Source organism: Raphanus sativus, chromosome 6 (genome assembly GCF_000801105.2).
Source record: "Raphanus sativus cultivar WK10039 chromosome 6, ASM80110v3, whole genome shotgun sequence".
NCBI lineage: Eukaryota > Viridiplantae > Streptophyta > Magnoliopsida > Brassicales > Brassicaceae > Raphanus > Raphanus sativus.
In genome coordinates, this window is record NC_079516.1 from 2458118 (window position 1) to 2474844 (window position 16727).

The window sequence follows — 16727 nt, forward strand, 5'->3', positions numbered from 1 at the left end:
AAGAGTAGCTTCCCCTGGTGCTTTGTTTTTGCCTCTCTGTTATACTTTGCTCAAGTGATTGGTTTAATTGCTTGATTGTTCTTGCTAAATTGCAATTTTGTCATGTGCTTACTGCTTATGTATTCTCTTGGATTTTGACAGTGATCCAGCCATGAAGTTTAGAAATTATGTTCCACAAGATACGGAGCTTCAGGATGGTGAAGTTGCACCACCAGAGCTATCCAATTGCTGTACTTCCTCCTGCAGTGGAGAAGAAGGAACAGGAGATGGCAAAAACTGATGAAAACGAAGTAGAAAGTTAAAGACCTGATATGACAAGAAAGAAGCCAAAGAAGATTCTACAAATCTTCAAGATAATTCAATTGAAAACAATTGGTTTTTAATTTGTTTCAGGAACAATTGAAAACAGAAAGTTCGTTATTCTTTTCTTTTCCAAACCTTCAGCCTCCTCCTAATGTACAAAAATAAGTAAAGTTTTCGGCCTCCTCCTACCAAGGCCGTTTAAGGTCAATTCTCGATATCTTCTTGAAATCACTTTCTCAAGTTAAAAAAAAAAACCATCAAAGTAGATGGAGCCTGAGACTGCTTCTCCACAAACTTTATCTTCACAAACACACTGACATGATGCCTTTTCATAAGTTTTCTTCACTTCTTCAAACAATTATTTACCTCTATCTAAGCTATAGCTATCCTGTAGTTGAGGATTAAATCCCTCAGGTTTCTTCCATATAAATGTCCGTACAGTTTCCAAACTCATCTCTGGAGGTAAGACCTGATGTAATCACAGAAAACAACCCTTGTTCAACCACAAACTGCAAACGATAGATTAGACCTTGTGAACCAATCAGAAGTTAACACATTTTTGGGTTCCCTGAAGCTGACTTGCCTGGTTATTGGATCTCAATGGAAGGTCTGAGTTTCTGCCAAGGCTTTGATCCAGACTGTAGCAGTCCATTTCCTGAACCACTTCCTCCATCAGCTTAACTATCCAAAGGACTGTAAAGCATCTTTTCCACAACGTAATTGGTAACCTACATAGACATGTGTAAACAATAAGCCACTGAATAACAGGAAGTGCACGCATAACTATAGGTCTTAACGGTTAACTGCACCTTGTGAACTCTTAAGATCCGGGGTGCACTAAGTAGCCCTAGTGTGACCACAACGGCAAGTCCTTCTCATCTTCAGTTCCGGTGTAGGAGTGTTACAGAAAATTAACACTCAAATCAGAAGGCGATATAGTGGTACCAGAAGGGAAAAAAATTAAAAATGGATATTTACTGCTGGCAAGTGTAACAAATTCACCATCCTTGACTAGTTGACTGTAGTGCATGAAGAACAAGAAACAAGAGTGTTCTCACCAGCCAAAGCAGCGTCATTCACCTGACTAAGAAACACTAGTGTTATCACCAGCTCTGTTCCCAATATCAAATAACAATCAACATCAGAAGGAAGACTATTAAACATCAGTGACCCGTATCTACCAAATTGATTTGGATAATCAGCTAAATTGTTTGACATTCCTTTATGAACATTCAAAGAGGCCAAACCCAATAACGAGAGACAGATTGCAAAATCCAAATCAACAGTACTAATAAAAACTATAAATTTCACAGTTTTCATATATATATATATATATATTGAGGCTAAGATTATATAAATCCTTTTAAATTGTTGTATATCTATCTTTTGAAGTTGTTACTATTTTGTATTGGTTGAATGACTTAACCACTTAGTTACTATTGTCTTAATGTTATTAAGATAAAAAAATTTCAGACATAGATCAAAACAAACAAAAAGGATAACTACAAAATTATTTAAGAAATTAGATATAATAAACCATTAATTAATAATTTAAATAAAAACCAGGAGTATAGTATAATGTTCAGTTAATAAATTAACAGCACTTGCCCAAAAAAAAAACAGGACTTTCCCTAAAAAAAACAGTCACTCATTTCCACTAAACGCGGTCTCTCTCTTAAGACATTTTCGATGGCATTTCTCTGTTCTTCTTCTTCTTCTTCACCATCGCCAGCGATGCAGAAAGGAGTTTTCGTGAGCGTGCCTATACTTGTCCTCTCGCTCTCATTCGCAGCTGCCGTCTTCTTCCTACTCTCCTCTTCTCTCTCCACCTCCTCCTGCTCCTGTCCTCCATCCGTATCTTCTTCTCCGAACGCCGTCGTCGTCGGTGGAAGCCTTAGTGACGTGAGGTTACAGGAGAAGATATCTCCGACGCGAGATGATATAGAGTGGGTTAGAGATCTGATTAGATCCAATGGTTTGCATATGCAGAAGAACGAGCTCAGGAAAGGTATCAATCCTCGCACTAGAGATCAACAGCTCGCAGATCTGAAACAGTAAGATCATACCCTCTGTATGTCTTTCTTGGTTTCTTGGGCCTTTTGATCAGATCTCATCATGTTCGTAATGAAAGTTATGATTTTCTGTTTTTAGAACTACGAAAGACTCGAGTTTTCAATTGCTCTGTTTCTAGAATATGAGACTTTCCTTTGCTCTGTTTTTAGAATTATGAAAGACTCGAGCTTTCCATTGCTCTGTTTCTTAGAATATGTAAGACTCTAGCTTACCATTGCTCTGTTTTTTTAGAATATGTAAGACTCTAGCTTTGCTTTGCTCTGTTTTTAAAAGACTCTAGCTTTCCATTGCTCTGTTTCTTAGAATATGTAAGACTCTAGCTTACCATTGCTCTGTTTTTTCAGAATATGAAAGACTCTGGCTTTGCTTTGCTCTGTTTTTAAAAGACTCGAGCTTTCCATTGCTCTGTTTCTTAAAATATGAAACACTGGAGCTTTATCTCCCTGTGTTTGTTCATTTCAGGTACAAGGGTATATCTCATTACGAAGGAGACAACAACCACACAGCTCTCCCCTGCCCCGGCGAGTTACTAGTCGAGCAGCATCACAGCAACTACGGTGAGCCTTGGGCAGGCGGACGCGACGTGTTCGAGTTCTTAGCCGAATCCTCCAATCTCAGACCAAACTCTCGCGTCCTCGAAATCGGGTGTGGCACGTTACGCGTGGGTCTTCATTTCATACGCTATCTCAACCCAAGTCACTTCCACTGCCTCGAAAAGGACGAGCTCTCTCTGATGGCTGCTTTGAGATACGAGCTCCCATCTCAAGGTCTTCTCCACAAACGCCCTCTTATACTCAGAGGAGAAGACATGGAGTTCAGCAAGTTCGGGTTAGATACAACGTATGATCTGATCTACGCGAGTGCTGTGTTCCTCCACATGCCTGATAAGCTCGTGTGGACGGGACTCGAGAGGCTGGTTGAGAAGTTGAAGCCTTACGATGGGAGGATCTTCGTGTCGCATAACGTGAAGTTTTGCTCGAGGTTAGGTGGGGACGAGTGTGCGAAGAGGCTAGCGAGTTTGGGACTTGAGTATCTTGGCAAACAGACGCATGATAGCTTGCTGTTTAATCACTACGAGATCTGGTTCGGGTTTAGACGATTTAAGACGTAAAAGATTGTTTGAAGTATCTGTTTTCTTCACACGTTATGAGGGATTTTAAAGAGTCCTAAGAGATTGTTTCTGTAGAGAAGATGTCAAGTGCAGAGATGACTGTATGTCTGTATCTTACTTTTTTTGTGTTTATTACTTTATGGTGGGAGATCCGTGTATTGTTCATATAACAGCTGAGATTTCGAACCGAAACGAGCCCACGAACCAAAAATTTCGGTTAGTTTGGTTACGAGTTCGGTTTGATTAAGTAGGTTTTCTAAGAATGTCTGATTTTAGGTTTGGTTCCATGATGGATTACTTCGGTTTCCATAAAAAAAAGTATAAACAAATACCAAAAGCTCGAATCAAATTAACCAATTTTTAAACTGACCTAACTGAACTAACCAAATTTATCCAAATTTTAACAAAATATAATCGAACTAAGTGAATTTCAAACCGAACCAAAATAAGATTTATGTTGAACCGAACTAATTGAAACCCACAGGTCCAAGCCAAATGATAGAAGAGATGAAGCTGGACTCATTTTTTTGTAACCAAAAACATATTCTTTCTCATATATCAAACATTGTTTGTTTACATTCAATAGACAAAAGACTTATCCAAAAGATTCAGCCATCTCTAAAAATAAACTCTTCGGTTAGAAGTTCGGTTTGATTAGGTAGGTTTTTTTTTAAATGTTTAATTTTCGAAATCGATTACTTCGGTTTCCACAGATAAAAATAATCAAACCACACCAAAAATTTGAATCAAATTAATCAAATTTTAAACCGAACTAACTAAAACAACAACAAAATTATCCAAATTTTAACCAAAATATAGCCGAACTAACTGAATGCCAAATTGTGTGAACCAAAATTTGTTTTGATAAGATTTATGTTGAACCGAACCAACTAAAAACCGAATTACCTGAACCAAATTACCGAACTAATTGAACCCGCCAAATGATAGAAGAGATAAAGCTGGATTCTTTTTTGTAACCAAAAAACATATTCTTTCTCATATTTTTCAAATATTGTTTGTTTACATTCAATAGACAAAAGACTTGTCCAAAAGATTCAACCATCTCTAAAAAATAAACTATAGCCTCGCAAATAAAAGACCAAAACCAAACCCATGGTCGTTCTTGGTCAAAAAATCATATCTCATAATCTACATCTGTCACATTTTGGGAACCAGACTGCTTCACCAGCTATTCATGGTCATCATACCGATCAAGAATCTCAGACGGAGTAGGGAAGATTCTCCGTGTTTCCACCATTCTCCTCTGTTTTGGGAGATAGATTAGAGGAAGAAGAAGGAGAAGAAGAGCAATATTCGATCTATCGATGAAGTTTAGATGTTTTGAGAGATTAGGTGAGGTGTTACTAGTAGTAGTAGTCTCAGCAGCAACCAACTTGGTGAAAAGGAAAAGTGAATCAAAAGAGAAAATGAACGTCCAAAGTGTGTTTGTTTTTGTTGAATCAATTCGATTTGAGTATGTTTTTGATGATCGCTGCAACTCTAATGTAAGTAAAGAGAGATCAAAATATGCAAACACCGTGCATCAATCGGTAAAAGTAGATAATGCAAAAGCCTATTGGTCTTTTTACGGAACAACATAATAAGACTCAATATAAATATGCTTATAAGCACGGTTTATATTCATTCAAATATATTTATACAACGATACATTTTTATTCACAAATACATAATATTTTGGGAATTTTTAAAATTATTATAAAAACAAACTAAACTATCTTAATAAATCCCCGTGTAGCATAAATAAAACACATACTGATATGATTTATGTGCTTGGTACAAAAAACCATTTAATAAAAATTATTTACCAAGTATCCAATGAAATTTAAATTCGTCATGGGGTTTAGCATAACTCCTTCTAAAGTAAATTCCATCTTTTCTAGCTTCATATGAACGTAGTCCACCACATCGACGAATAGTGGCTTCCCTGTATGCTCGAAAATCACAGTGATACCTGTTATACTTGAAATGACAATGCATTTCTTTCTTTGCAGAAAAATAACTTAAGCGTGCATCTGGGAATTCGAAGAGATATGAGGTGTTAAATTTTAAAACATTTTTTTCTGCTGCAGTAGCGTCGGGTTTCTCGTTGAAAACACACTCGTGACGAAGAACAATACCAGGACCAAGTTGATTATAAATTTCAACACGGTTATCCTTGCAAGCTGTACCAAATCTGTAATAGGTAACAAAAACCAACATAAAACTGATAAGAAAATTCATTTTTAGATCAAACGATATTCTAATCATAGAATCAATGTGCAATATTTATATATAAATTGTAAACATTCTTATTTAGTAAATAATCTGTTTATGTTGTTAGCTAAATTTAAGCCTAGACATGAACTATTTTTACCACTAGCTCTAAGAAAATTTAATGGCAAAAAATATGAGTATATATTTATAAATAATAACTCACCATTAAACATAAAATAGAAAAGTCTAAAATGAGCAAGAAATTGAGATATTTGAAACACTTAAACAGTTAATTGAAATAATGCATGTGACATTATCAAAATTGCGGAACATAATTTAATCTGTAGGAAAAAGTTTAATCTTTAGGAAGTAACAGTGTACAAAGTTTTCGTTAATTGTTATAATAAAACTAGATTCGATCTCCGCGCTACGCGCGGATAAGTGTTAAAATTTTAATTTTAAGATCATAAGTTTTGGATTTTGTCTGGGATTAGAATATTATATTTCTCACAATTAGTTGAAATCTGATAGTTATTAAGTACATGTAACCAATTAAAAAAAGAGTAAAAGGATTGTTTATAGTTATGTAAATAATATAATTTTTTTTTTAATTATTCTGAAGAATAAAGTTTTTGATGTGGTCCATAATAAAAATAGCCTGAAATGGATAAAAATTAAGTTAGTTAATTTTATTTAAATAAGGTTTTAAATGTAAGGATGTGCTTATATGTTTATTTATTTCATATTATCACTTATTATTAACTATTCTCAGCATATGAATAATGTGTTCGAGTGTCCTAACATAGATTTCTCTTTAACGAAAATGATCTATAAATTAGATTATATCATTAGTTCTTTAATAGAAACTACTTCTTCCATTGATGCAGTTTTGTTTTTAAAGTAATCAACTTAAAATTCTGTACATATACGTCTGTGCACAATTCTACAATAGCAACAATGTTTGCACTTGACTATTTTGAAAACTGATCCACTATGATTATAACAAATTTTAGTTGGATTATCCTTGTTGACAAAAAAAAGGTTGGATTATCCTTATTTCTTTAATGTTTTGTGTTGTGTGTGTTTTAAAGAGGTGTTTCCTTTCGGTGTGGCCCAGCCAAACTTAAAACAGTCCATGTGCTAGAATGAAGTCCCTAAAATTTTCAGGTCTCTTTTAAATGTTGTTTAAATAACCAAGCCTCATGTGACATTGTTTTTAACTATCACGTGTTTTTCTTCTTCATCACAGAGAGAAAACCTAAACTTTTTTCAGGCTCTTTCGTTTTTCACTCGCCATCTATGCTATTTTTTAGAGAGAGAATTTTTTCCTCTAAATTTTGGACCCTTTTTCGAATAAGAAAAACTAAGCAAAATTATAGGACCGTGTGCATTTGCACTGTCCGCGTATTGCTTAGAGCCGGTCTTGGTTGTGGTATCTATACATGGCTGCTGGTCATATCTATGGCAAGTTTTTATGTAGTTGACAATGTCTTTGTTTTTTTTTTTGAACTCACTTGACAATGTCTTTGTTAAAATTATAAGTTAATTTGTAGTCTAAATTATTTTTTATATTATTGTGGCACAACCGTCGAATTATAAAGTGTATGAAAATCTTATTTTCGATGTTAAAATATCTAAAGTTATATATTTGTGTGATCCATGTGTACTTTGTATTGTAGAACGTTTCTACGTTGCTGTGGGTTTATTATTGGTTTAACGGGCGAATTAATGGTATTCAACGGATTTATTATTTTTGCATTATCTTGATTTTGAGATTGGGTTTTTTTTTTGGGGGGGAGGGAGGATGTTATTTATTTTTGGTATAAAGGTTACTGTGTACCTCCGCAATATGAGTCGTTACATAGAATTCTTGTGGGTTTGAATATTCTAGTGTTTGATGATGCTCTTTTGTTTTTGTAATCTCTTACCTGGTTTAGGCTTTGTTCTTCTGGTTCCATTGTTATTATTGTACTCTTCTCTTGAGAGAGGCGAAAGCTTTTGGTTCTACGAACCAAAGCAAGGGATTCTTTATTAAGTTAAATGAGGCAGGAAAATGCCTTTCTCCTTTAAAATTAGCTGTAATCTTTTAGCTTTTTAATTTTATTTAGGCACACAATACATGTGAACTTTAACCAAAAGAGCTTATTGTTCCAAGTAAAACAAAGAACTTAGAAGATATTGGGCTTTAAGTGACTGAACGAAGCGACGACGTTGTTCATGTCTTACATGAAAACTATGAGATGATATATGGTTAACTGTTACCAAAACGAATTAAGAAGAGAGCAGCCTGATTGTTGGTTTACATTTTGTTCTCGGATCTGGACGGTAGGTGGCTTGGATCTTCCTGCAGGTTGGCTCGCCATTCTGGAAGAGAAAATAAATCTTGTTTACTTCTACTATGTAAGTGTAACCAATCAATGAAATCTGACAATGAGTCGATGACAATAACAAATTACGTGAGTTACCTTGTCTTGATTGCAGTAGTCATGGCCATGAAAGCTTCTCTGACATTGGTAGCATTCTTCGCACTTGTTTCCAGGAATGGGATCCCAAGTTCATGGGCTTAATCCTGTGTTGAAAGAACAAACATAAGAGAAAATCATTAAGACCAGTGTGTCAAAGAACCTCAACTGTGAAGCATCATAAAACGATATTACGTTGGCTGACTCAGTTGATACAACTTTCTGTGATGTGAGATCCCAACCCGGTGCTTGCTCCTATTCTCACTGGCGTACGACAGATTTGATCTTGACATTGTTGAAGCCCTCTTGGTCTGTTACATCGAATGCCACCTGACAAAAATGAAGTAAATATGATGGTTCAGAGTCTCATTCACGGATATCAGATAACATAGAGATAAGGTTAGTGTAATAGTGAATATACAATGATTCCATGAGCTTTTCTGGTGATGGCTCTAAGACGTGTTTGACCTGCCAGATCCCACTGAATAATCAGTAATGGTAATAAGAAATGAAAATTCCAAAATATCTTGAGTTCTACATGGATTAAAGTAATAAGTGGAAATACCAAAGCTCCTACATTATTCCTCATTGACAATGCACAGAAGTCTTCCGTTTTTATGTTTATTTTCCCACTGATGCTTCTCTTAATAGCTCCTTCAAAAACTGTAAGAACCACACCAATCTTTTGTCTGAGAATGTTAACTTTTCTTGATGGATGCGTTTCAACGGTACGAACCATATATCAAAAAAATGCTCAAGGATTATCAACCCTTACTTCTAGTCTTGAGATGGGGATGTTTGTAGAAGGAACCTGATCTCTGTCTTCTCTAGAAGAAGAGTCGCAGCCACCACTTTTAGACCTTTATAATGGATAATCATATAACCATTGGTTCTGTTAAGGAAGCACCATGTTGTTGGATGTGATTGGAAGTTGAGCCAATAGTTGTCTGCAGAAGAAACATAGAGCAAATTAAGAGCAGGCTATATGACAACACTGGAGATTATTTGTTTTAAGATTTTTTTTTATCTTAACAGCGTTGGTTTTGAAGGTGGAAGTGGAGTAGAATTGGAAAGCTCAACATTATTTTGTGGTTTCTCTGCAGACTGTAAAATCTGAAACATGTTAAACCCAAAGACCAAAAAACTTAAGATTTACAATAGATTATTTTATGAAATATGTAAGAGAATAAAATACAAACCAGCTTTTCATAAAATAGAATCTTTGGTCTAGCAGTGTTAATCTTTTGGGTTTACTTACCTCAAGATGAACATTCGAATGATAGTTTGATACCAATTAACAAAGTATTTCCTACCACAGTCACCACACTTGTATTTTCCTACAGATTTCATCAGTTATTTGACCTTAGTTAGTATAGGATCTCAAATATAAACATAAGATGCACGTAAAATTATACAAATTAAGACGAAATGAAAGACCCAAATGTTTCTGGCACGATTCAGCATTAGTAAATACCTTCGGTTCAAACCCGCTTGCAAAATCTTCAGGAGGTTGAGCCTGATTCTGAAAGTCATTAGCCTTGGCAAAGATACTACCTACTCAAAGAAAGAAAAACAAAAGTAGGATTCAATCATAATCGACATAAGCTGCACTTAAAAATACACACATCAAGACGAAATCAAACAACTAAAACTTTATGGCAATCAATATTCAGAAACGGTAAATACCTTGGGTTTAAACCTCCTTGAATAATCTTTATGAGAGTGAGCCTGATTCTGAAAGTCATCAGCCTTGGCAAAGATATTTACCTAGAATATTTTACTGCCAATATCAAATCAATTCAGAGAGTTAGCAGAACTTGAAAACCCATAAATCCCACAAAGATAAACTGGACAACCAAAGTCCCGTAGAAGAGTCTTGCGCTTTCCTTTTGAGTTCATCCTCTGCAAAGCTGTAAGAAACTCTCCCTTTCTTCTTCACATTTCTCCCTCGGCTCCAGAAACGTCTTCCCAGAAATTTTGCCACACTCCTGTACAATCCATAATCAGAAAATCTGGATATTTATCTGAAATTATCTGTCAAACAAAGAAACTGAAATAAAAGGTGTGAATCTACCAACCTGTTCTTGCTGACCATGTCTCCGCCAATCAATAACATACATAGTAATAACAGAGTACGATAAAACACATCAACAACGAATTAGACGAAGAACAGTGGAATAAAAACATCACCTTATCAACCTTGACGGAGGAAACAACGGTTTTACTTGGTTGAATCGGTACAGCGGAGGAGACAGCGGGCATCACCTTATGGACCTTGGCGGAGGAGACGGCGTTTTTACCAGTTGGTTGATCCAGAACGGCGGAGGGGACGGCATCCTTGCCGTTTGGTTTCTTCACAATCGGTTTGTCAGAGACTATGGCTTTCCTGACTTCACTGCGATAACAAATTGAGAGAGTTTTGATTGAAAAAACACATGAAAGAAGAGAAGAAGGCGAAAGGAATCCATTGAAAGAGTTTAATCAAGGAGTCATTAGAGTAGTTAGTGGTGATTTACTGATCGAAACGGATTCGTAAAGATGAGAAATGGAAGAGTTAGGGTTTGGTAAGGCGTAGAGAAGAGAGAAGCTCGTGGCAGAGAAACACATTGTTATTTTGTTTAGAAATAAAGCCCAAACGTGAAATGCAGTTGAAGCCCAGTAGAGCTAGATCACGGATCTGACGTGGCCAAAAGCTCTTCTCCTATTGGCTGGAATTAATTTGCTGAGGTGGAGGCCTTCTCTTTGGATCTTATTAGCCTTTTAGTATAGTATAGATTATGGTGGTGATATTTTTTAACAATAGTACCCTTATTGATTATCAAATTAGTATTAGTTGCTAACAGTATTAGTTTTTGCTAAATATTTTTTTAACAATATTTTTTAACATGTTCTTGGTCAGACTCATATCTCGTAATCTATATCTGTTACATTGTGGGAATCAGACTGCTTCACCAGCTGTTCCTGCTCGTCATACCGATCAAGATTCTCACACGGAGCAGGGAAGATGGTCCCTATCACACGCCCTTGCACGTAAGAACACTGGAATACATGCTTCTTCTTGTAAGTTACCCCCACCGACATGTCCCTGAACGTTACGTTTCTAACCGGAATCTCTTTGCTTCCTTGGATACGCACCGGCACGCGCACCCCCTGACCGTATATCCCCGTGTAGATAATGTTCTCGAGCACCGGGAACGCTCGAGGGTCGAATCCACCGTCCGGATGCTCGTTGTAGTCAGTTTTTATCACAACCCCAACTCTCAGCTCATCGAACGTGACGTTTCTGAACGTTATATCGCGTACGTACCCGCCTCTCCCCGGTGCAGTTTTGATCCGAACTCCGCGCCGTGAGCTCCATATCAGAATGTTCTCGACGGTGATGTTTGAGACGCCACCTGACATCTCGCTTCCTATTGATATACCAGCACTGTTACATACAAGTCAGAGATTATTTAGATTTAGCATCACTCAGGGGAAGTTGATCTCTCTGTTTTTTACCTAACATTGGAGCGGATGGTGAGGTTGCGAATGAGTATGTTCTTAGAAGGACGTCCGTAAGTAGTTCCGTACTGGTCCCAACCGCTCTTTATTGCGATTCCATCGTCACCAACGCTGATGTAAGAGTTCTCAATGATCATGTCCTCACATGAATCTGAAGAGACAGTAATTAGAGGTTCATTTTCGTTTTTTGTTACATATATCTGAGTTGCAAGGTTGAGACACTCACCAGGATCGATGCCATCAGTGTTTGGGGCTTCGATCACAGGTGCCAGAATGGTCATGTTAGTGATCGTAACGTTTTTGCAGTCGTATGGGTGAAGCGTCCAAAAGGGAGAGTCGCGCAGAGTGATGTTGGCGAAAACGACGTCGCTTGACCACATGATCTGAACCAGTGGTCCTCTTGTGTGGTTTAGAAGCTTTGAGCGATACTTCTTCCACCAAGATTGCCCCTGCCCGTTGATGCTACCGTTATTCCCTGTGAGGACGACATCTTTGAGATACTGTCCGTGAATGAAACTTCCGTAACGAGGTCCAGGATGCTCTCTTCCGTAACCGTATGAAGGTAAAGGAGGAAGCAGAGGCCATAAACTTTCATCCTAATGTTGACATTAAAAAAAAACAGAGTGTTGATCTAAGCGTTATGCTTAATCAATAATCTCATTACCTAACCTAACCACTTCCTAGAGATTTCTTGAACATTGATAGGACTAAACTCAATATGATCCAATTCAAAATATTAAAAAAAAATTAACATTAGAATACCTCTGTATAATTCAAAAAATATATATATTTAAAAAAAGTCGCACATAATCTATAGAAATGTTCAAAACATACTTTCAAAATTCAAATCACAAAGATAAATAAGCATATTTGAAGGCAGGGGAGGGAAGTAGTGGTGAGATTAAACCTAACCTGGACGGCAAGGATCTCAGCGTCCTGGTCCAAGAAAAGAGTCATGAAGCTGGTGAGATTAAAGGGAGCAGTTAGCCACCTGCCAGGTGGCACGTAGAGCTGTCCACCTCCTTTTTTAGAAAGCTTCGAGATCGCAGAGACAGCTCTCTCGAAGGCCTCGGTGTTGATCGTCACGCCGTCTCCCACTGCTCCGAAGTCCGTCAGATTAAACGAAACCGGTCTGAGCCGAGGGAATCCACCGGAAGCTGCTGCGGCCGTCGTCGTCTTCCACCGGAAAACAGAGGAGAGACCACCACCTGAGGTTCCTCCTCTGTCGCCGCAGCCGAATTGCCAGATGAAGAGCGAAGCGAAAGCGGCGATCCAGAAAACGGCGACGAAACGCCTCCTCGTGATCGGGGGGAGTGGTTCCACCATTATTGTTTGGGATATTAGAAGAAGAACAATAACAACAGCAACAACATTAGAGAAGAGAGGATCTATCGTGAAAGATTTTAGATCTTTTGAGATCAGCTGAGATATTAACTACTAGTCTCTCTCAGCAGTGTGTTTGTATTTTGTTGAATCGATTCGATTCGAGTGTTTTGATGATCGCTGAGTGTAGAGAGAGCAAGAACACAACGTATCAATAAACTAGACATTGGGTTTTCGTAAATGATTGGGCCTCTGTTGTTATTTCATTAAAAATCAATGGGCTTATGAATATGGTAAGGCCCAATATTTATTTTCTCGTTCCTTTTTGCAGATGATTCATTTTCCGGAAGCAGCAACGGCTCAGATTTAGTTCATGGTTCCTCGTGTTTAAAACTGCATCTAAGTCATGTCGTTTTCTCGTTCCTCCTCCTAATATTGTCGGGTTTGGTTCAGATGGACGGCTGGGATGCTTAATGACGAAAGAGTATTAGAGCAGCTCCATTGATGAGCTTTAATAGAGTATCTAAAGATGGAAAAGATAAAAAAGTATAGATAAAGTAGGAGAAAGAGCGAGAACTGAATTTATGCAGAGATATTTTCTCTGATTTTTAGAACTCTTTTTTCCATTTACCATCAGATTAATGGTTAATTGATTTTAAAGTGATTTTATCACATAAAAGTATTTATCTTTGATCCAGAAAACGGCGATGAAACGCCTCCTCGTGATCGGGGGGAGTGGTTCCACCATTAGTGTTTGAGAGATTAGAAGAAGAACAATAATAATAGCAACAACATTAGAGAAGAGAGGATCTATCGTGAAAGTTTTAGATCTTTTGAGATCAGCTGAGATATTAACTACTAGTCTCAGCAGTGGTGTTTGTTTGTTGAATCGATTCGATTTGAGTGTTTTGATGATCGGTGAGGGTAGAGCAAGAACACAAACGTATCAATAAACTAGACAGTGGGTTTTTGTAAATGATCCATAAGCCAATTGATTTTTAAAATGAAATAACAACATAGGCCCAATTATATATAGTAAGGCCCAATATTTATTCATTCGGGAGCTATAGTAGTGTTTTGACCCGCTGGTTTCGGGTTTGGTTCAGATGGACGACTGAGATGCCGAAAGACAAAAAAGATACAATTAGAGGATGTTTACTGGGGGATCTTAGAGCATCAATATTGGGAAGTCCTTAGCAAAGCTCTTAAGGGGAATAATGCCGGGACCGAGAAGAAAAAGAGTGAGAAAACCCTTATTTAAAGGCGAGCCCTTACTCTCTACCGAACAAAAAAAAAAAAGCCCTTGGTTAAAAGAAAGAGAGAAGACATCAATAATGATGGTCTTACGGTAGAGTGTTAATAGAATATAAGAATCCGTCTCTTAATTTTTAATTAAAAAAAACTAAGAACCGGTTCTGCTAAAAACTTCATCCTAAAAATTCCCGGGTAAACATGTTCTTAGGAGGAGGAACTAGAGAAAACGACATTGTCTGATTTGTTTCCTTTTTACAGACCTAAAAATAAAATATCACCTGATTCATTTCCTTTTTCTTGGTTCATATTTTGCCGATCAAATCTTGACCGTCCAATGCATATAAGGAGAAAAGGAAATTAGAGAAAAGAAAAGGATCATATCTTTGACTCAGGTATTACGTCAGTGTGCATGTTATATACTCAACAACATGCATGGATTATTTAATTATTGTTTTTAGAAAACTACAAACCATGCATGTTACCAGCCCCAGTCATACAATGCATGAGTGTACAGAATATTTTGAGATGTATTATGAAATTAAAAAAAAAAAAAAAATAGCTACGTTATGAAATATTTTAAGTTTTAAAGTTTCTAGCTTACTCGGAATGGTCGTAACTCGTAAGTAAGTACCTCAAAATTCAGTCAACCAACATTAAATTGTGGATAACCTCAGCACAATCTTTTTTTTTTGGATAACCTCAACACAATCTATGTGAGACTGCATTGGACTTTCATAATCTATACTATATAGTTACATTTTGAACTGCACTGAAACTTTCATAGTATACACAATAAATTAATGCAAATTGTCTAATTTGTCCAAAACCATCGACCATCTTTTGTGTTTTAGCTAAGCCAGCCAGCTATTGTTAATGTTCACAATATATACAGATCGATATATGTGTCTATATATAGGCTTATATCAAAAAACTCAGAACAAAACAAAGTTTAAGATCTAAAATCACGGTGGCTTCGAAGCTCCTCTCATCCGTTGAGTTATTATATCCTTCACAAAAAAAGGTTTTTCGCATGTTCTACAAATAAACCGGTACGTATTCGTTGACTTGATAGGGTAACTAAGAAGAAAATGGCAAGAAGAGAAGACGATATGGAGAAAATGAAAGACAAATCTGAGCCTTTGCTGCTTCCGGAGAATGGATGCGATGTCTCAGAAGAAGAAGGAGCCTCGTGGATGGTTTGTCTAAGCACATTCATTGCCGTTTGTGGTTCCTACGAGTTTGGAACCTGCGTAAGTTTCTTTTAGTTATTCTTTTAATTAAGATTACCAAGAGAAATTGATGATTAACCAATAATTTGTTATTAATACGAGAAAAATCTCTACTTTTTAATTTATAGGTGGGGTATTCCGCTCCAACCCAGTTCGGGATTATGGAAGAACTTAATTTATCATATTCCCAGGTTTAAAATCATATGAAGTATTCAACACATTTAGATTTTTTTGCGATGAATTTTTACTAATCCACTTTTTTAATTTAGTTTTCAGTTTTTGGATCTATATTGAATGTGGGAGCAGTTCTTGGCGCTATAACATCGGGAAAGATCTCTGATTTCATCGGTCGGAAGGGGGTAAAAACATAGCTTAACAAGAAAAACTATAATGTGTTATAATATATAGTTAATGTTTTATTCATCTCGATCTACACACAAACATTTTATGATATTACATTTTATTCTACTACGAAACAAAAAGTATATATACGTTTTTGGTCACATGCATGTGGATTTTGCGACAGGCCATGAGGTTGTCTTCAGTGATCTCTGCCATCGGCTGGATGATAATTTACTTCGCCAAGGTTTTTCAGTGTGCTGAGTTTTTATTCATTATTTTTTTGTTCAGAAAAATTAGAATATTGTATGATAGCGGATCGTTATTTTAATTTTTGTTCAATTATTAACTAGGGTGACATACCATTGGACTTCGGTAGATTTCTCACGGGTTATGGTTGCGGTACCCTTTCGTATGTGGTATGACATTTTCACATTGTTATATAAATAAAAGAACCATATGTCGATGAAAATATGATTATTAAATTCATATTTTAACTTTATTAAATTCACATTTTCATTTGGCTATTTTATAGGTTCCGGTTTTCATCGCCGAAATTAGTCCGAGAAAACTACGAGGAGCATTAGCTACGCTTAACCAGGTGATGTATTCCAGCTTGTGTTAGGTCTAGTCTGTGGTTAAAGATGTATTCCAGCTTGTTTTGTAAACTTCTTAACATATTACTAGATATTGGCCCGTGCGACTGCACGGGTATTAATTTTCAGTTTTAATTTTTATTTATTTATACTAAATAGTATATTTATAATATTTGATCGTTTTATATTGACTAAGCTAGGGATAAGTATTTGGGTATCCACTCGAATTCGGTTAAAATTTATTCGGGTTTGATATTTTCGAGTTTAAAGATTCTAGCTCTATTTGGATATTTATAAACTTTGGTTCCGGTTTGATTTAGAT

At 36.5% G+C, this 16727-nt stretch overlaps 3 protein-coding genes and 1 long non-coding RNA gene across 4 annotated transcripts in view; 2 read left to right on the top strand and 2 right to left on the bottom strand.

The window, feature by feature from the left end:
- Positions 1-1977: 1977 nt before the first annotated feature.
- On the top strand, positions 1978-3639 carry LOC108835191 (uncharacterized). Its single transcript, XM_018608476.2, has 2 exons — positions 1978-2357; positions 2839-3639. Exons 1-2 carry the CDS (start codon positions 1993-1995, stop codon positions 3485-3487), a joined length of 1014 nt encoding a protein of 337 aa, XP_018463978.1. The 5' UTR covers positions 1978-1992; the 3' UTR covers positions 3488-3639.
- A 4551-nt stretch (positions 3640-8190) lies between these two features.
- Positions 8191-9316, bottom strand: LOC130496556 (uncharacterized). The gene is made up of 6 exons (XR_008935718.1): positions 9197-9316; positions 8939-9110; positions 8729-8826; positions 8585-8631; positions 8359-8493; positions 8191-8270 (listed from the first exon to the last, which is right to left on the bottom strand). It is a non-coding gene; the product is annotated as an uncharacterized LOC130496556 (long non-coding RNA).
- A 1696-nt stretch (positions 9317-11012) lies between these two features.
- On the bottom strand, positions 11013-13167 carry LOC130496018 (probable polygalacturonase). Its single transcript, XM_056987749.1, has 4 exons — positions 12577-13167; positions 11891-12260; positions 11662-11815; positions 11013-11590 (listed from the first exon to the last, which is right to left on the bottom strand). Exons 1-4 carry the CDS (start codon positions 12988-12990, stop codon positions 11065-11067), a joined length of 1464 nt encoding a protein of 487 aa, XP_056843729.1. The 5' UTR covers positions 12991-13167; the 3' UTR covers positions 11013-11064.
- Positions 13168-15165: 1998 nt separating this feature from the next.
- LOC130496559 (sugar transporter ERD6-like 8) overlaps positions 15166-16727 on the top strand; it is a 4739-nt gene continuing 3177 nt past the window's right edge. The window contains exons 1-6 of the mRNA XM_056988689.1: positions 15166-15491; positions 15599-15661; positions 15740-15829; positions 15997-16056; positions 16163-16228; positions 16345-16410. Of these exons, the coding sequence (XP_056844669.1) occupies positions 15330-15491; positions 15599-15661; positions 15740-15829; positions 15997-16056; positions 16163-16228; positions 16345-16410 (507 nt within the window). The 5' untranslated portion in view covers positions 15166-15329. The remainder of the gene's footprint in view (positions 15492-15598; positions 15662-15739; positions 15830-15996; positions 16057-16162; positions 16229-16344; positions 16411-16727) is intronic.

Bases quoted from the DNA above. Each gene is read 5' to 3' on its own strand.
- LOC130496018 (XM_056987749.1), bottom strand. From the start codon at position 12,990: ATGGTGGAACCACTCCCCCCGATCACGAGGAGGCGTTTCGTCGCCGTT. The intron at 11,816-11,890 runs GTGAGTGTCTCA...CTGTCTCTTCAG, and splicing joins CACTGATGGCATCGATCCTG to ATTCATGTGAGGACATGATC. The intron at 11,591-11,661 runs GTAAAAAACAGA...TGTATGTAACAG, and splicing joins ACCATCCGCTCCAATGTTAG to TGCTGGTATATCAATAGGAA.
- LOC108835191 (XM_018608476.2), top strand. From the start codon at position 1,993: ATGGCATTTCTCTGTTCTTCTTCTTCTTCTTCACCATCGCCAGCGATG. The intron at 2,358-2,838 runs GTAAGATCATAC...TGTTCATTTCAG, and splicing joins CAGCTCGCAGATCTGAAACA to GTACAAGGGTATATCTCATT.